The 27,025-nt window shown below is 39.1% G+C and overlaps 1 protein-coding gene across 6 annotated transcripts in view; it reads right to left on the bottom strand.

Moving 5' to 3' along the window:
• ATF7IP2 (activating transcription factor 7 interacting protein 2) overlaps nucleotides 1-27,025 on the bottom strand; it is a 53,200-nt gene that overhangs the window by 13,745 nt on the left and 12,430 nt on the right. For 4 of the 6 annotated variants that reach the window (XM_077828273.1, XM_077828270.1, XM_077828272.1 and 1 more), the window contains exons 2-7: nucleotides 12,781-13,690; nucleotides 10,505-10,638; nucleotides 7,556-7,690; nucleotides 7,151-7,234; nucleotides 4,005-4,177; nucleotides 740-802 (exon numbers count right to left, since the gene is read on the bottom strand). In XM_077828273.1, coding sequence (XP_077684399.1) covers nucleotides 740-802; nucleotides 4,005-4,177; nucleotides 7,151-7,234; nucleotides 7,556-7,690; nucleotides 10,505-10,638; nucleotides 12,781-13,681 — 1,490 coding nt within the window. In that variant the 5' untranslated portion in view covers nucleotides 13,682-13,690. The remainder of the gene's footprint in view (nucleotides 1-739; nucleotides 803-4,004; nucleotides 4,178-7,150; nucleotides 7,235-7,555; nucleotides 7,691-10,504; nucleotides 10,639-12,780; nucleotides 13,691-27,025) is intronic. The other 2 variants (XM_077828274.1, XM_077828275.1) reach the window with 1 other exon arrangement.

Genomic DNA, 27,025 nt, shown 5'->3' on the forward strand with positions numbered 1-27,025 from the left:
CCTCCCAGGACTGGGCTCAAGGCCTGAGAGCAAGGAATGTAGTAGATAGAAGCTGGTAAATAAGAATATTAATCAAAGTCATATTATTCCTTTTGCTGTTTCCTTTTGCTGTTGGAGTATGTAATGCGCATGGGTAGGAGGAGAATAAAAGAGAGGGTGGAAAGCTGACACGGAAGACCTTCCCGCTTGCTTGCTAAAAGCTTTGTTTGTCTTGCATTTGAACCACAACAAGATTGGGAAGTCTATCAATTTCTTTATGGCAACGATCACCCTAAACGAATCCACAACAGAATAAATGTGCACATCCACAGAGGTGTGGGTATCTGAAATTTTCTTATCAATTAGAAATTTCTATGTACACTTTGAACCTGTAACCTTCTAGCCCCCCACATTAAAAACAAACAAACAAAAAGATCAAACACTTTATTATCCCAAGGTCCTGACCTATGACATATCAAATATCCACTGATCAAATCCCTTATCTCAAATCCCAAGAACATGTATAGTACCTAAAACTACTATTAATGTTTTTTTTTTTTCAAATTTACTATGTTTCATGCTGACAGTGTTGCCTGAACACCGGACACCATCCAACAATAAGTAGTTTTATGAAGTTCATATTAAGATCTATATTCACTATGAAATATTTCTTACATTGCTATTTGGATGCAGATTATCTGTTTGATATTACAAACAGTAAACAAAATATGACAAGATATATTAATTCAATTTCACTTACTTGATATTTTCACCTCCTGTGACTGGATCAGTACAGAACAATTTCTGGGTCTTCCCCTCCTGCCTGAGAAAGGCAAGCAGGATTGACCAGTCAATCAATCTGTAGCATGTTAAAGCCCTCTAAATCCTCTCTTCAAGCCCAATGTTTTGATCCCACCCCAAAAGTGAAGGAAAAAATGCAACTATCTTATCTCCTTAAATCCTACAAACCTCCCTCCAGGAATCAAAATCCTTGGGTGGAGGGGGGTGGTTTCTGTGCTGTACTGATCCAGTCATGGAAAGCAAATTAGCACGTAAGTGGAATTAAGGATTTGCAGTTTATAACCGCATTTATTATAACACAAGCTTTGTGATCTGAAAAGCAATACCCCAGCTAGCACCCTAAGAAAGACTAAGAAGTGAAGAACAAGGAAGCCTTAGGAATGTGGGAGGAGAACTCCATTTCCCATTCACTCCCTTTGAAAGATGTCTAAGTACTGCTCCAATTAAATGCTGCTTCAGCTGACAACACTGTCTAAAAGGTAGAGAGAGACCACCACATGATTCCTTTGCAAAATCATCCAGTGATTCTTCCCTTCTGTGTCTAGAAGACAGACCTGTTCTAGTGTAATGGCATGAATCTATATACCAAGGGACCCGGTATGCCCTGACGCAGGATTTGTTTGCCAGAGACAAAATTTTGAAACATTTTAGATTCTTCAGACATGATGAAAAGAGACTACCTTCCTGATGTTAACATCTCTAATTAACATGGTGCTTGCAATTATGACGCCAGTAAGAGCTGAACAGGTGATAGCAAAGATGGCATAATTTTTAAAATTTTTACCAGTGGAGATGGGTCCAAAAGGTTAATGGTCTAGAGAGTCAATGATAACCTGCTAGGAATATGAAGGGGAGAAAAAAATGAAAAAAAAAAAAGACTGCAGTAAGAATTCTAGTGGGGATGCTCTCACTGTTTCCATCGATCTATGAAAGGCATTAAAGGCTGATGTTTGTTCCGCCATTAAACGCTACAAGAATCAGATCATCAACAACTTCCTCTTGGAAAACATAGAAGGTAATTAAAACCTTAAATTAACAGTTCTCTAAATCACTGGTAGAAATCTAGCAGAAACAGCCTGACTGCACTTAGCTTGAGGGAGTTTATAAATAGTCCTTCTCTTCAGAATGCAGCCCCAACACTCACAGCGCCCATCCATTCAGACTTACACCAACTATTCAAAGATTATAAAGCTGAAAGGTACCACTATGATCATCTACTCAGACCTCCTTATAACACAGGATATAGGACTTCCCTGAATTAATTCCTATTTGAACTAGAGCACATCTTGGAGAAAAAACATCTAATCTTGATTTGAAAATTGCCATTGATGGAGACTCCACCACAACCCTTGTAAATTTTTCCAATCTGTTAATTACCCTCACTGTTAAAAGTCTGCATCTTATTTTCAATCTGAATTTGTTAAGCTTCAACTTGCAGCTATTACATTATGTTATAACATTGTCTGCTAGATCGCAGAGCCCATTATCAAATTTTTGTTCCCTGTGTAGACACTTTTAAGCTTCAAGTCACCCTTAATGTTCTCTCTGATAACTGAAATAGATTGAGATATGTGCATCTTTCACTATAAAACATGTTTTCCAATCCTTTTATCATTCTCGTGGCTCTTCTCTAAACCCTCTCAAATTTACCAACATCTTTCCTGAACCGATGACACCAGAGGTGAACAAAATATTCCACCAGCAGCTGCACCAGTATCAAATTCAGAGGTAATATAATCTCTAAAAAAAGAAAAGGAGTACTTGTGGCACCTTAGAGACTAACAAATTTATTTAAGCATAAGCTTTCGTGAGCTACAGCTCACATCCGATGAAGTGAGCTGTAGCTCACGAAAGCTTATGCTCAAATAAATTTGTTAGTCTCTAAGGTGTCACAAGTACTCCTTTTCTTTTTGCGGATACAGACTAACACGGCTGCTACTCTGAAACCTGTCAATATAATCTCTGTACTCTTATTTGAGATTCTCCTGTTCAACATCCAAGGATCATATTAGCCCTTTTAGCCACTGCATCGTAGTGAGAGCTCACATTCAGCTGACCCACATTATTACTTTATATCCCCCAGATTAAAAAAACTGCCAGCGTAAAACTACTTTATCCCCAAAAAGGGAAATTAGAGGTTGTTGATTACTCTGCATTAGAGAGATACATTAGGTGGGGAAAAGAGTTCACTGTAGAAGTTGTTAGCATATAGGCCAAGTTTCCTAAAGCTTTATGCAAACTGTGCTAAATGGAACAATGGAAAAATATTAGCAGATAAATCTTATACTGCTTGTAGAGTGAAAATATATCTAAGAGCATGACACATTTTCATAACCTATTTTTATGGCTGCTTAAAGGTATTTTTAACTGCATGTATGGTTGTTAAATAAACATGACTGGCTATGAAATTATAACCAAAATCAAAGAAAGGAGTATAAAGGGAAACACAGACCATCTCACAGGTGCATAGGAGATGCTGACATTATTCTCCAGCTGAACAACAACAGTGTGTTCCAAACTGCAAAGGGCAAAATTAAATGATTGATTGAGAAGTATTATGCCATTAAAACACATTTTGTTAAGTTTGCCAAAATATGATGAAATTGTTTAAGTACGTCAAGCTGAAAAATTAGGGTGTATTAGTTTATGACTTACTCTAGCTTGCTGACCACAAGATAGATATTTGAAGGTGACTGAATAGTGCTAGGTGCACTAACCTCAACTGTCAAAAGCAGTAAATAAGGTATTAAAAAACCATAAAACAATGACCAATTCGGAACTGTGCAAGCTACAGGCCTGGACCAGTAAATGTATTAATCTGTGTCTGCTGATTAATCTTACACGCCTAATCTTTGATTAATAAAAACTGATTGATCTTGGCTAGTTCATGTGTCACTGATTAATAATCTGAGCTGAACCCATTCTTACAAAGTCATTCTGTAAGTGGCAACTTTGAAGCAGTCTTTGTATTGCTTCAGAGGGCTAAGAAGCCGACTACATTTCCAGAGTAAAGTATGTACAAGAATTAACCGTATGTTTAATTACGTATGTTTAATTAAGTATGTATAAGAATTAATCGTATGCCAACTTAGCACCTTTAGGAAAAGTAAAATTTGAGGAAAAAAAAGTACATTCTTTCCAAGTAAATGCTTTAAAACTATACATAATATGTGGGTTATATTTATTGAATTTATTTTTTTTGTGTGGTCATTATAGACACCTACCTTACAGGCTCTCCTGCAACACATTCAGAAGTAGAACCAGTTTGTCTATGGGATGATGATGATACATGTTTAACTAAAGAAACTGATCGTCCATTTATGTTACCAGGAAGCAGTGGAACAGATTTGGTTCTATTTAGTATCGCATTTTGCGAGTTTGCACCTGGAAGATTTGCCTGAGAAAAAGAAAAAAGGTCACAAAGTCATGGCAAAGTCTGTTCGTGTCCACAACCAGTGCTGAGTTAGTCGGATGTCCTGGATTTCATGCACACCTTGTTTTCAGAGCAACAGATGGCATTTTTTGCCTCTGGGTGATTTGTGCCTTTTTAAACCTTCCCCCGCCTCCATAATTTACATTATATATGTGATCGTTAAACCAGGGCCTATCTTTACAATAACAAGAGATTAACATTTACAGATTCACTAGACACACGAACAGCTAGTAAATGGTCCAAGAGACACTGATAGGAAATTAAAATTAAATAATAAATTAACTTGACTGTCAAATATCTAAACCACACAAAACCTACCAATCCCTTCTTATTCTGTGTGAAATAGTTAGTTCCACCAACTCCAATTTTGAGCTTGTATGAATCTCAAAACTGCCCTTCTAGACCAGACATTGAGGGCACGCAGAGACAAACAAAAAACAGAATTACAACCTTCTTCCTGAATACTTCCTGCTCCCTGCCATGGGGACTGGGTGATAATTGTCATCTTATTGTTGGATGATGTCACCTTTCATCACTCTCCAGACCCTGCACACTGTGTTTCAGTAGCTCATACAAGCAAAGCACTCATTTCGTTCCCCAAGCTAAACATTCCGTTGTTTTAAGAGTAGGCACTTAAACATATTCTGGGCCTAAATTCGATTACACAATTGGTTCCTTTAGTTAACTGGAGAAAAAAATCAAGGTCAAATGTAGTAGGGATATAAGCATGGAGTAGCAGCAGACAATTCATCTATCAGGAGGATATAAGAAGTCAGGTTTTCGGTATCCACTACTACCAGTTTTGCTATTTTCCTGCTAGACTCTCTTGTTGTGTAGAGTTACTTGTTCTTACACGCACTGAACGTTAAGTCAGTACAGAAACATTACTTCACTGTTCATGCACTTTTCCAATTAATATTATGTTATTTGCACATCCGTGCTTACGCTGTGTTTGAATAGCTGACCTCAGAAAGGTATAGCATCTAATAATAATTTGGTTTGAAAAAGTTATCTTCAGTAACCACTCATAAGTGCCTTACTTGTAAATGATGATTTCCCTCTCTGCCTGAAGAATTTAAAAAATACCAGACTGAGACATGGTGCGACTCACCACTGCAGCACCTCCTCAGTGACACTGCCCTCTGGCTGTGCTACACTCTATGTTCCCCCCTTCTGGGCGACCTGCAGTCTACTGTCCGGCCACTCCCTTCAGTGGCAAACTGCAGTCTAGCCACTTCCCATGTGGCTCCAGCACCCTCTTTGCCCTTGCATCAGGGTCTCAGTCTGCAGATCCCTGCAGCCTTCCAAGAGCTGCCTTTAGCTCTCTGCCTGCAGCACTGTTCTGTCCAGAGTGCCTGGTTCCCTCTGCCTGCAAGGCAGCCAGTCCTCCTCCCATCTCAAGCTCCAGGGAGTGACTGAAACTGCTCTGTTCTGCAGCCCTTCTTATATGGGCCAGCCCGGACCTGACTGGCTGTTCCTATAAGCCCTTCTGTGATTGGCTGCCTCCTGCATAGCCTCCTTAGGGCTGCTTTTAATCCCTTTTCTGCCAGTGTGGAGCAGACGTCCCATCACACAGACATAAAACCAGTTTTACAACACATTAGAATATTTACAACAAGGGTGAGATCTTATATTCAATTTATAAACAATTCTTACTTAAATTAGACTTTTGCATGTGGAAGAAATGTGGACTTGGACCCAGAGCTGGTTTTGGAAACCAGACCTTTTCCTTTTACACAAGCACATTTTCCCTAAAAATGAATGTGATTTCCTAAAAGATGCATTATACAGACAGTCAATATAAAGCAAAGGAAAAAAAGTGTTATTTGCTATTCCCTTCTTTCCAAAGTTTAGCAAAAATCTTCAGCATGACAAACTATTTGTTAAGCATTTGCCACTAAGGACTTTTTTTATTTGTATATTTAATCCGAGTTACATTTTTCTAGAATACCAATGTGTAACAAAAGAGTTTCTGAAACCTTTTCAGAAAAACATAACCGAGAAGCAGAGTAAGATATTTCTGCAGTGAGACCTTTAAACCACGATTTTTAACGTTTGTCATTGCATAAAGTATATAAATTTAAGATAAAAAGCCAATTGTTTCATAAAAGAAAAAATAACTATGGCTCAGGTACATTTGACTAGTCCTACAATCTTTACTCAAATCCTTGGGGCAAATCCTCATCTGTTTTAAACTGTCATAGCCCCACTGAAGTCAATGAAGCTATGACAATTTACACTAGCTGAAGAGCTTGCACCCTTAATTTTAAAAGCCTGCTAAAGGATCTCAAGCCACCCCTAAAAACAGTCTGAATTAGCATCCCAAGCAGGTTTACACAAAGCTTGGCACTGGTCTAAATCGTGGGTTTTCTTGGCCAACAAATCTTCAATTTTATGTCATGTCAAGAAATGTTGTCCATGAGGAAGCAAAAAGCCCCATACCAGATATTTTCTTAGGCTATCATTCTGGCAGTATCGTATCCAGAGCTCCATGTGAAATGCTTGTGTTTTATTGACTATACTATTGAGGGTCTAAAGTACTCAATCATCTATGGGAAGGGATGTCAGCTGATACCTCAGAGGCTGCTCCTCCTGTCAGAATGGGAGCTGCTTACCTATGACCTCTGAAGCAATACGAAAGAAAAAAAAATTGTATTTTATTCTACTGAAAAACAGAACTTCTCAATGTAACAACTCAGTTGCAAGTAAATAAAATTCTTTTAACATTTTTTGAGTCCCAGTACCAGGTGTCTGTAGGAGTTTAGGTTTTTCTCTGAGTTGCTATTGTAACACCAACACAATACCATCTTCTCCAAATCTATTTAGTTATGTTTTCATATTGCACGTGTTTAGTATAGATTGTTTATAACTGCCCATGAGCTCATGACTAATTGCAAATAGAATCCCTACGTTGAAGTATTACATATTATACTATACCTTACTAGTGACCATTTTCAATAATATTTTCTTCTGAAATGCTATCACAGTATTAATACGTCTCTCGAGCTTAGACACTTTCTTCTACAAGGAAAGAAAAAAGAGCAACACTTTAAGTGTTAACCTGAAATAGTACACATATTTCCTACTCTGCATATGTGATAAGCACGAGCAAAACACCCCCAAACATCAACTGAGATTTGCGTGCCATAAAATAAAAAGGTAACAAAATGTACAGCCTCCAATTCATTTTTCTATGAACAAACAGAAGTGTAATCTTCATGCCAGTGCAAGCAATTCCAGCGCAAGTTATGCACACAATGTAGGTGCAATTCTGAAAATTTAAGACCTTCCGGAACAAATAAATTCACACTTTTAGGATACACACAATGCAAAGAAACTTACTAGAAATGTAATAGCTATTTCTTCATGTTTTTTTCGACATTGTGTTTGATCAACTCTTCCATTTAAACTTTCCAGTTTATGGTTAAAGACGTCATTATTTAAAATATCCACACGCTTTTGAATCAAGTGTTTGACCTATAATGGAAAAAAAAGCTACATTTCAAATCTAGAAATCATTCATTGCTGAGGTAATGAAAATATACAAATAAATTAATATTTTTTAATTTTAACTAAGTTTTATTTTTTAAAATGCTTCACCAATGTTCTGTCAATTACAAACGTAATCTGTAAAATTTAGTATTTTTGTGCTTTGGTATTCCCCCTCCCTTACAGCTCACCCAGTCTATTGCAAGTCAACTGTTTGCAAGGACAATCATGCCTTCTGAATCGTGAGAGATATGGTTCATACAATATTAATGATTCTCAATGTGGTGATGGTAACATGTTGTAAATATTTTTCTAGTTCAGTTTGCCATGGTTATAGTTGAATCTTACATGGATCTAGAAGAATGGTTCTCAAATTGTTTTCTTGTACATGCAATAGACCATCATATTTGGGTCATAATAGACTTTTTCCCCCTTTTTGTGGGTTGAGGATCAAAAGTGCTGAAGGGCTGCTGCTGTTGTTGTTGGGTAAGGAGAATCGATACTGCTCAGTGAGTGAAGCTTGTATACCTGGGAAATGAGCCTTTTCCCCACAACTACACTTTTTACATTATATTAGCTTAGATAAGGCCAGGTTTACACTAAAGAGGTTTGCTGGTATGACTATTCTGGTAAACCTTCCTAGTGTAGAAAAAGTTTATACCAGCAAAAAAAATGCTTTTTCTGATACAATTTACAGCTTTTACTAATAAAATACGTTATGCTGGCAAAACAACTTTTATGCCAGTATAACTGCGTACACAGTAGTGTGTTGCTGGTATAGAAATGTCAAAAAAAAATTACACTGACATTATTATAGTGACAAAAAGTTTCTAGCATAAACTTGGCCTGAGTATGTTACCTGAATAAAGTTTGTGCAGATAGTAAGTCACTATATTTATGTTGACAGATTAAACATTTGTTTTTCTTACTATTACCAAATTGTAAACTCATCAACATCCTAAACACATGCAGTAGTCACAACAGATAAGTGACAATACAGCAGAGAGATTTAAATATCTCCTTGATATTCTATTCCAGGAAAAAAAATACATTAAAATGGGGTTAAAGCTGAGAGCATCCATCTGGCAAAAATCTGTTACTTACAAGTCCGTGCTGATACCAATTTTAGGACTTCATTTTTCTTTAGATGCTATAGTTGCACAACTATCACAGGAAATAGAATAAAGGCTTATGGAAGACTAATTGCCAGAATCACTCCTTTTCTTTAAGATCAGTACTGAATCAGACAGGAAGCATAGTTTCCTGGAAGCCTTTTCCGTTTCAGATTTCAAAGCTTAATAGGTAGTGTAATCATAACAAATAAGGTATCTTTGCATCTTCATTTTCCAGTTATAATCATAACAGTTAGAAATGAGAATTCCACCAGCTATGTCTCATGTCATCTAGTTTTTTCAGTTATGTGGAGAAACAAATGTTACATAAAGCTCAAGGTTTTCAAGCTTTTGCCATTAGAAGCAGCTTTCCTTGCTTTCACCATTATGCTACATCACACTAGCAAGGCAAAGTGCTCCTCAGCCAGTTTTCCAGCCACAGCTTTGTTGCTTTCACAAATTAATTTATAAAAAACAACAACATTTTCATTCATATTCTCTCTATTCTCAGGTTCCTACCCCAAAATCTCAGGCACTCTCTATTTTTCTTGTGTGTTCTGTACCATTCCTGAAAAGGGTTCAGTTACTCCCAGTCAGCAGAGAGGCAGAACACAAACATTTGAGGTCATATTTTCACATGTAAAGGTCTAACCATTTCTCCAGCAGGAAGAGAACACTATCCCGTTTCCACTGAAACCAATGGCAGGTTCCTTTTAACTTCAATGATGTAAGATTGTGTCCTGAAATCATATGGTATTTGAAACAGGACAACCCATGAAAATAACTGCAGTTCAAACCACAGTTTATGATATTTATCTGTTTTCTTTGAATTTCATGAGATTGAAAGCGTCAGGTGAAAGTCTGAAATAAGAATTGGGGTGAAATCTTGTCATCACTGAAGTCAATGGGAGTTTTACTACGGATTTCAATGGAACCAGGATTTCACTCGAGGTGTTTAATTGTCAAAATAAATAAATAGGCCTATCATGTTCTGTCTGAGCCACTTAAATTCAAGAGATGACTTCTTCTTGGTGGGAGTCTACAAGAGTTCAAAGTGAGCAACCTAATATATCCTAGGTTCTATGCTTTAAAGCTCTAGCCCACCAAAACCTAGCAGCTAACACGGGCACATTGAACTAAAACAGGAATGAAATAACTCAGATAAAACTTTCAGTTAGCAACTCTAATGGGAATGAAGTCACAGCTCTAATCAATTCTGATCACAATTTTTATCTTCTGGAAGGTAGGACTGTGCCAATTGGTCTAAGATATTTTAACAAGTGAAAGAGGAAATCAGCTATCTGAAGCGTTGTCAGGTTACTCAAGAAGAAGTTAAGTAAACATTGAGTTTAAATGAATGTTACTTCATCTACTAAGACATGCAAAAATTGGGTGTATTTATAAAGTAAACCATTTTATTTGTCTTTTTATGGTAAGGAATAATTTTCAAATCTCCAGACTAATGGAGGAACCAATTTAGAATTACTAAAGTTCTTAGTTTCGTCAAACCAATCTGAATTCTGTCTAGAAATACAATTATTCACATTCATAAAACTTGGCTTAAGTAGTTCAGCACAGCTGACAATTATATCTGAAGTTAACATAAAAAACTACTTTCAACAGGAGAATAACTAAAACATTTAATGCATGAAAGATTTCAGCTTTAAGCATGTAAAATAAAGCAAGTTACCTTTCCCAAAAAATTTTCCTCTTTTTCTGACACTGTACAAATATTCTCTTTTTTGTTTTCATCAGAAGTTTTGAAGCGTTTACAGTGACTGTCTTCCTTGCTTTCTGAAGATATCCTCTTCCTTTGAGCATTGTCTTAGAGAAAAAAATGACAGACATTTACCTCACAAATTAATTTTCTTAAAAGTGCTATGTGAAAAAACAAACTTATAATTAATGCCTTGGTAAAGTATAGGGCCATTCAAAGCAGAGGTTAAATTTGTAAATGTGGTTCTATTCCTTAATTACATTACACCTAGTTTGGTCTTGGCATCAAGTGGGAAGAAGAGTCTTACTACTTTTTTGTGGGAGTGAGGGGGAAACCATGAGCCCAAGTAAAATGGAAAAGACAAGGTCACTGACAGGGTGCCAACCAGCCACATTTCCATAGCCAAGTGCTAAGATCATTTTTAATTCTCAGGATGCCTTGCACTGGGACAACTGCCAAGAACTGGCTACATCTCCCTTTCCCCAGTAGTGATAACATGCCGTCTGCTACTCCCTAGAGACAAACAATTGAGAGAGAAGAATATGCTTCTCCTACTGCCATAGAAAATAGGTAGACAAGGGCCACTTCAGGTGACCAAAGGCTTTTCCCCTGCATTACCTTAGATAAGTGACAGACAGCCTGTTAGCCGTGTTGGTCCCAGAATATTAGGGAGACAAGATGGATGAGGTAATATCTTTTTATTGGACCAACTTTTGCTGATGACAGAGACAAGCTTCCAAAAACTTACACATAGCTCTTCTTCAGGCCTAAGAAACTTACTCGGGCATGGCTACACTGGAAACTTCAAAGCGCTGTCACGGCAGTGCTTTGAAGTGCGACTGTGGTTGCGCGCGAGCGCTGGGAGACAGCTCTCCCAGCGCTCCTGGTAATCCACCTCCACGAGGGGATTACCTCCGAGCGCCGGGAGCACGGCTCCCAGCGCTCGGAGCCTGTTTACACTAGTGCTTTAAAGCGCTCTGACTTGCTGCACTCAGGGGGGTGATTTTTCACACCCCTGAGCCAGCAGGTGAGAGCGCTATAAAATGTAAGTGTAGCCAAGCCCTCAGTGTCACAGCTAAATCCATGATGGAACAGACTGTTTAGTGTAAGTAGTTAACACATATTTCAAGGGACCATTCAAGGTGAAGTGGTCCATTAACACCCCTTTAGTCACAGTGAGGAAATGGAGGGGGGGGAGAAGAGGAAGGAGTTGGGAGGTTGTTAGTGGGTTATAACAATCTATAAACTCTCTATTTTTGTTTTTCCCAGGGTAAACAAGACTCTCTAACCATGTTTGTAGACCAGCCAAACGAGTTACCTCATCCTCCCAGCTGTTTGTTTAGTACCCTATAGAGTGTACTGCCCAATAGGTTATTATTAATTCTGCTCTGTGTAGTGTCCTCCAACCACCTTACAATTGCTGAAGCACTTTCAGACAAATGCCCAAAGTTTCCCAGAATGCACCTATGCGAACATGGCAAAGCAATGAGCTAGATGCAGATGTACAAACAAGACTGATGACAGAAAAGTTGCTATGTGGATACAAAACTAAGCCGTGTTATTTGTAACCAGTTAAGAGGACAATGCCCCTAACTGTCCTCTTAATTGGTTGCCAAAAAAAAAAAAAAAAAATGGCAGCTGTGGAGGTGGATTTATTTTCACCTGAAAAAAATCTCCAAATAAGGATCACATAAAAATGTTCAGTGGACAATGATAGAGGATGTAATATTGATGGCCATAGGCCTGAGGGAATCTTGAGCACAGTCAGTAGGAGTCATTATAGTTGTGGAACAACTGTTAAGCTGTTCTAGGAATTCCATCAGTTGCCTATTCTGTACAAGCCCCAGAGATCCAAGCACCAAAGCCAACAGTTCATTAGTCTTCTTTATTCAAAAATTCTGCACAGGGCACTCTAACACAATCAGGGTTTAGTCACAATTAGCTGACAATACTTCAACACCATTTATCCTGGTCTGTGTGTTCAGCATCATGTCAGCTAACATGGTTGCTGACAAACATGTTCAGACATGGTAACATTTCATAGTATAGGCCAGACCCAAGCAGACAGAGTCAACTGGAAATGATATAGTAAAACTGTTTGGCCACGAGAGGCAATGTGCAGCTTGCAAAAGTTTAAAACAAAAAATAAAAGAAAAAGGAAAGAGGTGCCTATGAAGTTGATTAGGCAGGATCACTTAACAGTTGGAAACAGTCAAATTTATAGCTCATTAGAAGAAGAGAGTGCTTACCAATACTATATTCAGGTGATGTATCCTGCAGCATAACAGTAGCTTCCACATCTGGTAAAGTATTTGGACTACCATTTCCATGGGATGTTTTACTCTCTAAAACATCAGCTATTCTATCTATCCCAGGCAGTATGGGGGAAACTGAATGAGTAAGGTTATATTTGTGCTTCACATCATTTGAATCAGATATGGTGTCTACCTTCTTTAATGTGGGAATAACCTCTTCTATTGCACTCTCTCTTTCTGTTGTTGTGTCTATCTTTTCTAAAATAGGAATAATCTTGTTAGTTCTTTTTTCATCCCAATAATCACTGTTAACTGGATCTTCTAAACAAGCATTCTCTTTTAACTGGTCAATAGGTAGGTTATTTGGTTTTGAATACAAATGCACTTCAATTGGCTTGGAGGATGGTGTATTTAGTTCATTTTCATACCATTTATGCAGTATATCTTGTAAACACCCAGCATTTAGAAACTGTTTTGCATCAGAGTTTGTGTTACAAGATTTCTCATGGGGAGGCTCTTGGGATTCTTCTTGACAGTTTTGATCAAAATTTTTGTCATAAGAACATTGTTTTACTTCTTCGTTTACTTTTGAATTAACACTGAACCCCTGTATTGAGGCTGTTAATTTTTGAGGTAACATTTCACTTTTTTCAGGGAACGTATCTGTTTTTGATTCAGTTAGTGAGCTTCCTTTTACAGAATCATTACTTCTGCAGTTTATGTCCACAGTATTTAACTGAACGTGGTGAACCTCAGTATGCAAGCCGTTTAGAATCTTTTCTTGTCCTGAAATACTCTTTATTTTACTCAGCATTTCCACTTGTTTTCGACTACTTGGAGTCATTGTTTTTCTTGCTCTCAAAGGCTTGTGGATGATTGTATTTGAACTCTCCATCTTTCATGCCTTAAAATAAGAAAAACAAAAAACAATTTTAAAAAACAAGAATCAATCCTCTATCCAATGTCAACCTGAAGCCACTGGGAGACTTCTGGCAGTTCCAGCAGTAAGCACAATAGCCACCTCTACAGTACTGTTCATATTTGGAGCAAAGGAACTATCTCCCAGCTCTTTCAACATCTAAATGAAATGAGAAGCTAGATGAAAAGCAGCAGGCTATACTTAAACCCAGGTAAGTCCACAGTGATGCTAGTAGGAAGAGAGAAGTGCTTTGAAGACTGTGACTCTCTGCAATATCCCCCATTATGAAGGCCATCTGCCCCCAGATTTTTAAATCAGTCCACAAGCTATGATTTCTTTTGTACTCTTCAATGCTAGTGGATGCCCAAACAGCTGCACTGGCAAAAAGTATATTTCCATCTGTAAGTGGCTGTGAATTTTTATCCCATCCTATTGGATGCAGCCACGGCCATGTTGATCCATACAGTCAGAACCTCCAGGCTTAAATACTCAGTGCATGCCCTGCAGCACAGACCTCTCTGAACAAGTTCCTATCAATCTCAATCTCTTAACTGGCTGCCCACCGAATATAGTCTAGTTCAACGTCTCTGACCTGATATTCAAAGCCATCCACAAAATTGGCCCGACCTATCCAAAATATCACTTCTCCCTCCTTGACTATGGACCTCCCAGGACAGTTACATTTCCTTGAAGCAATGGAACTGTGAACCTCGTGAGCTTGACACACAGAATTTCATGGGAATATGACCTTCCTAGACGATGGAATTCAATTCCACAGATTACAGCAACCACAGGTGTCATTTCATTTTATGAACAAAACAACTAATTTCTTATATTCACTTTCATTTAATAAGTTCTTTTTCCTTCATCATACTCGCTTGCACACAAATCTAAAAATCCTTTAAAATAACCACTTTTCTCCTATAATTGGAAAGGAAAAAAAGACTTATTTATATATTTAACATATACCTTGCTATCATATGCCACTCAATCTATAATGGTAGTATCACTTCAAACCCAGGTTTAAAATCAATATCTTTAAACATTTTCAAAATCATAAATTATGTACTCTGCTTTCAGAATAAAAGTTTTTAGAAATTGATCCTAAGATCCTACTCATTTCTTTTATGATTGTTTGTTGGAAAAAAGTTCAGACCTCCCACAACAAATGTGCACAAAGTCAGTAACTGACTTTTGTTATACAGAGCAGCTACAAAACCTATCAGTCCCCACGTTAAAAGAAAAGCTCAGTTTCCCTGTCCTACACAACCAATAAGGCAATACCTGCCTCCAAACCCAGAAAGTCCTATGCTGATACATACAGCCCATCAGACGAGATGCCTTATCACCAACATTCACTTTTCTGCTTTTATGTCACTGAAAACATGCTAGTCAAGTCTGCTGAAAATTAACAATTAGCTACTTAGACCACAGCTGAGATGATCTTGATCATAATATGGAGTGAAGTTTAGAGTCATACTGAGCCCAATTCCATTGTCCCTATTCTGCTGATCTACAGCAGACTGGGAAACACCCAGAGTTTTGGATTGATGAGATGTGCCAAACACTACTAGGAAAAGAATTAAGGCACTAGAGGTTTAGATCCATACACCAGTACAATAATTGTGGCTTGAGGAAAGAAGAAGAAAAAGAAAAAGAAAAAAAGCCTTCATCACTTCTGTGATGAAGAGACAATTTTTGGTACAAAAAACAATGCAGCCCTCTCACTGACAAATCTGCAAGTCTATTTAAGACCAAAGAGACACAGCCACTACTGGAGGTAGAGGACAGTGACACCAGTCATGATGTTGATCATGTTATCAAAGATCAGTAATAGATTTTTTTTTAAAAGATTTAAAATTACTTAGTAATTAAAGAGACCTCAGATAACTCAGCTTAATAGAGTTTAACAAACAATTGCCAGTCAGCAAATAACAAAAAGATAAAGATGTGTAGAACTGAGCATTCAGCCAATGACCGTTTGATTCTGATGCTGCCTGGTTGTTATAAGCATATTAAGCTGTAAGTAAATACTAGAGTTGTTCAGTTTCATTCTCATTATTTCCTCTTTTTCCATACAGTCATCTCTTATTTTTGGTATATTTTATGGTTTTCGATTACATAATCAAACATCTGTTATTTACCCATGTCTTATGTCTTTTTGGCAGGTACATCATATTTTGCTAACTTAAGGATTGGTTACTTCTTGTGGTTACTATATCACTAGAAGTATTAACAATTCTTGCTAAGGTTCTATCTTTCTGGTAATTCTAACAAGCTAATATTTTTCTTCTTCTTAGCATAACTGCAGAGCATTATGGAGTCTGTCTAACAGACAACCTACAAGGCCTTCACATCAGGCTTATAGGCCAGTCTCAGCCTTGTAACTTTAAATTTATTTATGGTGACAATTAATTATGAGCAAAGAAGCAATAAGTAAGGCATCCATGACTAAATTTCTAACATTATTAAAGTCATATAAAGGTAGCAAATAAAGCATCATAGGGACAACAATTAAGAGGCGCAATCATGGGATAGGAACTATTTGCACAAAGTTGTTGGTTCAATTTAGATTACTGATCAACAAGACATCAAACCCAACTGAACTTAGTTATCAGTCAGACAGACCAGCACAAACAGAAAGGTAAAAGTTAATATATCACCAACCTGGGGAAACAGGTTGCAGCTTCACTTCTGTTCCAGCTTTTTCCTCTCTAAGCAGGGTTTCTGTACCACCTTTTTTACAGTATTTTACTTGCCGCACTTACATTATCAATTCATACACTGTAAAATGTGAAGGTAATATTTCCTATTTGCCAGCAAGATGATTCATGTCTGCAGCATATTTCCATTTTATACATATACAAAGCTCATTTGTGAGTAATTTTTCATGAGCTCTCTTAGCATAATTACACAAAGCTTTCCGGAAGTCTGGTTCAGGTTTGGTACCTATCTTAGTTCCCTCAATTATGTTGTTTACTATAAATCAAACTTCTTATTTCTTCCTTGTGGTTTTGTTTACAGTTTCATAATTTGTTATTTAGGTAGCAGAACCAAAACACACTTTACCTAACAAGCACATTTCTTATTTGTTAGCACATATGCAGCTAAAATCTACCTTATTTAGTCATAAATTTAAGTCAAGAAAGTGAGTCATGCCCTGGATATATTAGCATTTCTTCTATTGTCTATCTTACATAGCCTTTTGACATGACACGTCACATATTTCTTCTAGATTCTCCTCTTGACACGATCACAAAAGGTTTGAATATACGGCAACAAAGTTTTGTTTTGAATTATTATAATTTCTTGAAAAAAAATGAATTTTTAAAAAGTATTTAACTCACAGTATGGATGCTACCATTACTGTTAGTGCTATCATTCATTTTTCTGGACATTATGCATATTTAAAGCAGTAAAATATTACTCCCAGTCCTGACCCTTAACTATATTCTCTTTTGCAATTAATCTCCCATTTCTGTCAACCACTGAGAAAAGGGGCTGTTATTAGCATTAATGTGAGGGCAGAAGAAACTTCTTAACAGCAATAGGGGCTTCAGTTGCCTAGGAACTAATAAAACTAATCACTGTCTCAAATCAATCCCCACTGGCAGACACGATCAGAAATGGTATTTAATAGACTACAGTACTTTTATTTAATCTTTCCCCAATCATCTGCTGGCCAGGGGCAAATGTCTCTAAAACCCAAGTGCTGTTTGACAAGCAAGTTTTCCAGATGGCTCTTCCTTCCTATTTGTCACTTGGAAATGAACTGTCTAATCCCACTATCACCACCACTCCCATAACCGCATTGGGTCGTTGGGTCACCATAATTGATGAGCAAGCAACCAATGGTTTCCACCCCAACAATTGTGTCAGTGCTTGAGCCTCCGTAAAGTGTCCATTCCTGTCCACTCTTATGTTGTCAATCCATCTCTTCTTCCGACTACCTCTTCTTCTCATCCCATGTGCTGTCCCTTGAAGGATAATCTTGGATAGGCCAGATGATCTTGTTACAAGGCCATAGCACTTCAACTTGCACTTCTTCCCAGTCATCAGGTGGTCTTCTGTAACATCGTCACGCAACGTGCTGGGTGATATGACATCTTCATCAGTGACGTGGTCTAAGTAGGTGATGCCCAGGACTTTATGGAAGTATTTCATCTCTACTACCTGTATTTTCTGTTCAAGGTCTGCCATAAGGGTCCACGTCTCGCACGCATATAGAAAAAGAAATGACCAATGCGTGCAGCAGTTTCAGTATGGATTCCAGGGAGATGTTCTTGTTCCTCCAAATTGGCTTTAGTTTTGCCACTGTTGCAGTTCTTGCCAGAATTTCAGCCTTTGATCCTTCATCAGTGATGACTGCCCCCAAATACTTGAACTGTTCCACTGTCTCCAGCTCTTGTCCATTGACAGTGATATATGAGCTGATCCGGTCATGTTTGTTTGTCATCAACTTGGTTTTCTCTGCACTGACTTCCATGCCATATTTTGGGGAGGTTTCATCCAATTGTTTCACAAGGTTGGCAAGTTCATCTTCACTACCTGCCAGGCCATCAATGTCATCAGCAAACCGAAGATTTGAAATTGTTTGCCCCCCAATGCTGACGGTGCAAATGTGATCTTCTGGGGCATTATGCATTCCAAGTAGATGTTCAAAAGTATGGCAGTGGAAAGAAGGCAGCCTTGCCGGACTCCAACAGTCGTGTGAAACCACTCTCCTCTTGTGCTATTAACGAGAGCTGCACTGCTGGCCTTGGCATACAGTTGTTTAAATAGTAAGAATAAGCTTATGACCAACATTGTACTTCTTCATGGTTGCCCAGACAGCTTCGTGCCATACTCTGTCAAATGCCGTCTTGAAGTCAACAAAGACGTGGTAGATGTCCTGCTGGTGTTGTAAGTACTTCTCACATAGAACACGAAGACTGAAAATCTGTTCTGTGATACTTCTTCCAGCACGAAAGCCAGCCTGTTCTTCAGTGATGATATTCTCCGCTTTTGGCTTCAATCTGTCCAATATGACTTTCAACATCACTTTGCTGGGATGGCTAATTAAGCTTATGGTCCGGTAATTTTGACACAACTGCAGGTTGCCTTTCTTTGGCAGAGTGATGACTAGTGACTGTGTCCACGTGGAGGGCCACTCACCGGTTTGCCAGATCTTGGGGAGTACATCTATTACTATTTCTCCTCTGAATTTCATCAGTTCGGATGGGATGTTGTCAAAACCTGTAGCCTTTCCGTTCTTGAGTGATTTCACAGCTGTCTCCACTTCTTCATGCAGTACTGGAAAGTTATCCTCCTCAGTTGAATTTGGGCTGTCTAGGACACTAGGATCTCTATTTGTCTGGTGGTTGTATAGATCAGAACAGCAATTTGTCCACCTATTGATGACGTCCCTTTCTTCTGTGAGACTGCTCCCTTCCTTGTCTTGAATTGCGTTAGTTTTGGTCCATCTCTCCATCACCAGATCTTTAGTAAATGAGCCTTCCACATTGTAATTTTTATTATTGATACACCTTCAATTTTAGAGCATTGTTTTTCGATCCATATCTCTTTGGCCAGCTTCATTCCTTTCTTGATCTTTCTGCCAATTGCTCTGTATTTATCAGCTCCCTCCATGCTGTTCTTATCTCTCGAGTGCTCTTCTTATGTCACACATTTGTAGTATTTCATTTGTGACCCAAGGTTTTGTCTTCTTATGGTGTTTCCCAAGGATATCTATTGCTGCCTCACTCATTACAGCGTTGAAACTGTTGGTCATTGTTTCTATGTCTTCCTCTAGAGCAAGCAGTGGAGCGAATTTTCTGCCAATCATTGCTTGGAATGACTCCGCAATGCTGCGGTCTCTAAGTCTTTCTAAGTCAAACTTGATTCTGGTGAACTTTGACCTGACGATTTTCCTTAGACGTAGCCAAAAGTTTAGCTTTACAAGGTCGTGATCATTTCCAATATCAGCACCAGGGAAGCTCCTTGTTTTGCACCATGATGTAAGCCAATCCGACTGTGACGTAAACCATCAGGTGCTTTGTCTGGATCCACTTTGATTGTCTGGATGCTTTATGTGCTCCTAATGTGTTTGTAAGAATCAGATTGTTATAGCTGGCAAACTCCAAAAGTCTCAGTCCTTTCTCATTGGTTACTGCATTACAGAAAGGGCCACAATAATCTCACCAATCTGCCTGTGCATCAGTACCCACTTTAGCATTCTAATCTCCCTGTACAATCAGGATATCTTTCTTGTGTACCTTATCGATGTCTTGAAGCGGATTGTAAAAATCTTCAGTTTGCTTACTGTCATAGTCTGTTGTAGGGGCGTAGACTTGTACCACTGTGATACTGAACTGTACTGCCTTTAGACAGATGGAAATAAGCCTGCTGGATATTGGGTGGCATTCTAATACTGAATCCTTAATATCTTTATGCACAAGAAATCCTACGCCGTTGACACGTTTGTCCTCTCCACTGTAATAGAGTACATGGCCTTCTTCTGTTAATGCCTCTCCAAAGTTCTTCCATCTGACTTCAGAGATTCCTAGGAGGTGCCAGGTGTATTGTTCCATTTCGTCCATGAGTTCTTTCAACCTTCCTATTTGTCTCAATATCCTTACATTCCATGTGACTATGGTAATGTTATCTCTTCCACAGATCCTCTTTGTTGGGGTTACACCAGTAGTATATTTGTTGTGTCCGCCCTGATAGGAGACAGTTGGCACAGTCATTATAAACCTGGGCTGTGACCAATCCAGTATGGACATGGTTGACTTGCATTAGACACTGGTGTAAATCACGATAGATTGTTTAAAATGGCCAGGTCCAAACTTATCCAGGCAGCTATGTTCTTGATTATAAATATGATCCTGAAACAGACACCAAGGGTGCTATTATTGCTGAGGAAATATCTATAGCCGGCCGCGGCCCCATCCATGGCTTGGCCCCCATCCATGGTTTAGCCTTCCCCAGACAGCAACAGCTTCTGCTCCCGGGCAGGAGGGGCAGCCCTTTCCCCTATCTACTCCCCAGTTTTTGCTTTTTCAAATGCAGTCTTTCTGTGTAGACTTCCTGTCATGTCTAAAATTGCAGTTTGCACAGTTTCCTGTCTGAACCACAAACACCAGCCGAAGTCATCGCTGATATGAGGGGCTTGCTTAAAGCTATATTACTAATTGTATTCATGCTTATGAATATGCAATCAATATGTAAGGAATGAGTGAGATAGTATGAGTGTAAGAAACCAAATTACAAGGCTTGAACCGAAATATTACCGTGTAAGGATGATCAAGGTGTACATGGGGCTGTATATAAACCTACTGCAGTAGCGGCCAGAGAGAGATGTCATCCATGACAGCAAAAACTCAGGACCGGACCAGAACCAGTAGAGTCCTCCTGCAGACACGAAGGGGTTTCGGGGACTCTTGTCGCCTAGCGGTTTGATCTCTGGGAAGCTGGAACCTGGCCAGTCTAAGTCACCTAAGATCGAAAGCAACGTCCGCATCTACAGCCTGTCACCAGTATGCATGGAATGTGTGTGTGAGTATAATTGTGCAAATAAGGAAAGCAAGCAATAAATCAGCCCTCAGCACTGCTTTAATTCAACCTTTGTCTGTGGTTATTTCTTTGCCTGATTCCAGGGAGCAGGCAACAATATCTGCCTAAACTGTGTAGCCATTCAGAACATTGTGGTTTTGAGGTTTCATCTGCAGTATACAGTGTGTGTCAAGAGTAAGTGGACAAAAGATAAACATTAGCAAATGGAAAACGAATGTAAGAATTTAAAAGCTTGTTCAGCCCTTTCAGTTATCATGTTACCTGTCCTTGGGACTAGCCAAGAAATGAGCCCCCACAAAAGGTGAACTTGAGCAGCACAGAGGTTTGTTTATTGGTGTGAGCTGAGCTTGTCTAATACAGCTATACTCACACACACACACATCACATTCATGCTAACCGGCTGCAGATGCGGGCATAGGTGGATTTCGATTTCACAGGTTCTGAAGGCTGACCAGGCTACAGCTGCCCAGAGACCGGCTGCGAGGCGACGAGAGTCCCCGAAGTCCCTTCGGATCCACGGGAGGGTTCTACTGCTTCCGGTCCGGTCCTGAGTTTAGCGTGCTGTTACATTTCCTTGTTGGTACCCTTGACCTGGCCACCTGTCTCGAGATGTATACCGTCACCAAGATAATACCATGGTTCCATAAAAGGCAATATTTGCCTCTTTGTTTTGCCATTTGCTGTTACTCACACTCTCTCACTCATTCCTTACACTAATTGATTACATATTCATAAGCATGAATACAATCGATTATATAGAGCAATGCAGCTTTAAGCAAGCATCTAACATCATTCGGGACTTACTGCTGCTTGTGACTTTGTAACAGCATACCAGGAAACTATGCAGACCGCATTCGAAAGAGCAAAGGGGTGGCAGGGAGGGAGGGCACGTCTGGCTACAATTAGAGGATGGAGAGTTTCTTATCTACTAATGTGGTTTCTTCAAGACCCTTTAATTCTACAAGCATGAAGTCCCCTCACCAGCAGTGGGAGACATGTTTAAAAATAAAGGCTTTTTAAATGCTACTCCAGGGGACTAGTTATCAATAATCCCTGACTGGAACTTCACAAGAAATAGCAATGTAACCCTTCTGCCAATTGTCATTAGCAGGAATAAGGTTCACGTGCTATCTAGGAGCTAAGTTTTAAATAAAACAAAACACTTGGCTTGAGCCCCAACCTAAAAACCCTTATTCTTTCCCAGGCATTAGAAACTTAAATTTAACCCCATCACCTTTGCAGCTATTTCTTCCTGCTCACAAGGACTCATGAGTCCCTCGGAATAAAAAACCACAAACTATTTTTTTCAAAACAAAAATATTAACATTTAAATAATTAGCCTATTGCATGCTAAAAGCCTTATCTTGAAAGTTGAACTGTTGTAGCGTTTGTTCTTTTAATGTGCAGAATATGTCAAAAATCTGTCAAAAAATGTGGTGTTCTGTTGAGGCTTGCCAAATATGAACTGTGTGCTAGTTACAGTTACCACAAATGTGTCTACAGTCTACTGATATCTGAAATGTTACGTACAAACCTAGATAAGAAAAGATGTGTAAGGGTAATATAAATACGAGCAAAACTGAGCTCAAAAATGGAACAGAGTGAAGATATAATCACTGCAAGATTGTTCTCCAGATGGGTAATTTATTAATTTTGCTAATCTAACTTTCATTAATAAACTAATTAATTCTGGTTATCTGACATCTTATCAATAACCAAAACCTTCAGTAACTTAAAATGAGCAAAACCCAAATAGTATATGAAGGGGTATCGTTGACCTTACAATCCCGGTTATTAGTTGCCTGGCTTATTGAGGCAGCTCTGGAGTTTCTAATAATACTGTTAAATCCAACAACTCACTACAGTCTTACCTTAGATCTTAGTTCCTCTGTGCTGCTCACACATTGGGCACGTTACCCAGGGTTTTCTTAACACAATACTATCGTATCTTATATTTTCCTATTTCCAGGTGGATTCAGGAAATAAATCAATGGGGACACAGCTCTTCTGTTTTATAAATGATTGGTACAAACAAGAGTGCTTTACCCAAAAATCTTTTTTTATTGAGTCAAAGCACACATCTAAAATAGCAATAGTCTAGAACCAGGGGAAGATAGGTACCCACTCTATGTCGGCAGGGCCGGGATCCCAGACCGGCAGCGGGCTGAGTGGGGTTGGCAGCTGGGACCCTGGCTGGCAGGAGCCGGCAGACAGAACCCCAGACCGGTAGCAGGCTGAGCTGCTCAGCCCGCTGCCAGTCTGGGGTTCTGACTGCTGGCCCCTTGCCAGCCAGGGTCCCAGCCACAGGCCCTGCCCAGTCTGCTGCCTGCCTAAGTGAACTGAACCACAGGCTGGCAGTGGGCTGAGCAGGCTGGTGGTGTAAGATCAGCATTTTAATTTAATTTTAAATGAAGCTTCTTAAACATTTTGAAAACCTTGTTTACTTTACATACGACAATAGTTTAGTTTTATATATATATATTATACACACACACACACACACACACACACATTTTACAGATTTATAGAGAGAGACCTTCTAAAAAACATTAAAATGTATTACTGGCAAGCGAAACCTTAAATTAAAGTGAATAAATGAAGACTCGGCACACCACTTCTGAAAGGTGGCTGACCACTGGTCTAGAGCAACCCAGATATAGTTACCCAAAGTCCAAGATGTTTTGAATGATCAGTGGCAGGTTTTTGGTGGCCAGCCTTCCTCCTAGCTGCTGGGGAGTTGGATGTCCTAGCTCATAGGAAAGCTCTCTGAACTTCTCCAAAATTATTCACTCTGACTAATCTTTTTATAGGTTGCTCAAAACAAAGCTAATAACTCACAGGAAAATTGTTATTTTGCAAGGAGTTACTACAAGCAACTCCTAATCATAAAATCAGCAAAAACTCATAATCGGGAACATCCAGATCCAAGATCAGCCATCCACACTTACACCCATTCTCATGATTCTTCCAATTTTACTTTCCATCCTCATCAGCAAAACTGCAGCTGCAGCTATTTCATATGCTTATATAAACCTCAAGTTATTTCTACCTACATGGTGTTCTCGCTTCCAGTTAGTGGTGGCTTGAGTGCACAAAACGTCTGTGGCATTGTCAAATCAATTTCTCTTGCAACAGGCAATCCAGTTCCTTCACTGATTATGGTCACTCACTAAGTATGGTACTGCTTCCCAGGTGATGCCAGCTCATTCAGTAGCTTCCGGGGTGGTCTTCCTTGCTTTCTTTTTCTTTCCTTTAGTGCCCAATTCAATGATTGCTTAGCATGTCTCCCATCTTCCATACAGTGCACATGTCCTGAGCACCTGAGCCTGCTTTCTTTAATATTTTCTAACATGTCCTGCTTTGTCAGCTCCCTTACTCTCATGTTATTTTGTTGTCTTTCTAGGAAATATGTTGCGTCTTTCTCAGCCATCTGTGATCTCTTTTTTTGTTAGCCATGGCCATCAGCAAAGTGTCTACTCCGTACAGTAGCATGCTTAGGGATAATCTGCCCTTTAGTTTGGTGTGGAAACCTCTGTTTGACCAGATGATGTTCATCCTTCCAAAAGTGGTTTTTGCTTTTCTTAATCTTGTATGAGTATCTTTATGGCAGCCACCTTCAAATGCCATCACACTCACAGAAAGTAGAGCTCTGCTATTTTTGTGATTTCTTTTTCATGCATGTACCCCTTTGCATCTGTTGTCCAGTTTCTTATCTTAATTGTGGTTTTCTCTGCATTTCCTATCAGTCCAATTTTTGCTACTTCCTGTTCTACCTCTGATGTAAGGGCAGTCATTCCATTCCACGTCACACTTGGTAAAGCAAAGCCTTCAGCCAAGTCAAGGTCATGTAACTCATCTCCACTAACCCACTTTATACCATCCACAATGACTTGTTCCCCACTTCATCACCAACTCTATTGCTAATACAAAGAGGATTGGTGATAACACACACCCTTGTCTAACTCCGGTCACAATGTCGAACCACTCACCTAAGCCTGTGCATCTACTTCCATCTTACTGTGCATCTACTTCCATCATATTAACTGCTTATTATGTTGATAAGCTTGTGCAGTATCCCATAGCTTCTAGCAAAATTCGACAGGGTTTCTCTGTGGACACTATCAAATGTTTTCTTAAAATTGAGGAAGTTGATTAAGATGGGTTTTTGCCAAGCAGAAGGTTTTTTTTGATGATCTGTTAAAGAGCGAATATGTATTCCAAACATGATCTCCTGCATGGAACCAAGCCTGTTCTTCTTGTAATATTCAATCCACTGCTTCTTGATTCTATTCAGCATAACAATAGCCAATACTTTGCCAAGGATTGAGATAGCAGTACAATACCTTGCCAGTTCGTGCACTAAGATCACCTTTTTTTTTTGGCAATGTCACAATGATGCCATCTTTCCAGTGTTGTACCACTTGTTCTTTCACCCATATTTTGTTAGAGTTTTGTTAGCTACTCAATCAAAACTTCACCTTCTGCCTTTAGTATCTCTGCTAGAATTCTGTCAACCCCAGTAGCGTCTCCTTGTTTGAAGCCTTTGATGGGTGCTTTAATTTCATCAGGTGTTATTGGTTCCTCTTCTATTTCTAACTTAGAATTGGCATTTCCTTCAAACCTGTGCATGATCATTAACTCTGGACAGTTTAAAATGGAACCAAAATGTTCTTTCCAGAGTCCAGCTTGCTCTTCACGCATTTTCAGCATCTGCCTCAGAGCTTCTCATGGACATCACCTGCAATGGTCTGAATTTCTGGCAAAGTCTTTCATTATTCTATAGAGCTGCTTGAAGTCTCCCCAGTTCTGTGCTGCTTCCTCTGCCTCCGCAGCTTCTTGTGAAATCATTTTTATCTTGCCTACATCTCTTCTTTGTCTTTTTCTCCATATATTGCACCTGCCTCGAACAGTTCTGCCCGCGCCTTGCAGGGTTACTTTTTCACCTTCAGTGCTGCCTGTTCATTGATCACTGCCTATGTTCCAGATGTAATCCAAGCATCTTTCTTCTGCACTCTGCACTCCACTACTACTTCTGCTGTCTCTATATAGTTTTCTTCCAGTTTGGCCCTCTGTTGTCCACACTTTTATCAGCCTGATCCTGTAAAACACTGGAACAGTTGCTAAGTGCAATCTGATCTGCAGTTCTTTGACTCTGAACTTATCTACATCTATAACACTAAAATATAATGATCTGAGCCAACATTGCTGCTCTGATGACTGTGACACCCCCCAAAAAAGATTTCATCTCTTAGATATTCACCCATGTTCTATCTGGTTGACAGTTGCATTCACTGCTGATGTCCTTGTGAGACTGTAAAACCTCCTGCTGGAGGAAACTGCCTCTTATATTTAGAGTGTTTGTGCCACAGAGATTCATGAGCTGGTTACCATTATCAGTTCAGATGCCTTCCACTTCTGTGCCTATCACTCTTTCCCAATCAGCAGAGCTGTTGCCAATTTGTGCACTTAAGTCACCTATCATCAATTTGATGTCATGGTTAGGCATGTCATCCAATACATTCTATGAGCAGGTGCAGCAAGTATCCTTTTCAGTGTCATCTATTGTATGTGTTGGTGCATAAACGAGGATTGTTGTATATTTGAAAGGTCTTATTTGCAGCTGGCTGGTACTATTCGGTCGTTCAGTGGCTCCCAAGTCAACACGGTCTTCTTCACTGTAATGTTATGCAGAATAATTCCTATACCTATTTTGTGCATTCTTCCTCATCAATAAGATTATAGCGCCACCAGACACCATCTTGCTAC

Source organism: Eretmochelys imbricata, chromosome 10, assembly GCF_965152235.1.
Source record: "Eretmochelys imbricata isolate rEreImb1 chromosome 10, rEreImb1.hap1, whole genome shotgun sequence".
Classification (NCBI taxonomy): Eukaryota; Metazoa; Chordata; order Testudines; family Cheloniidae; genus Eretmochelys; species Eretmochelys imbricata.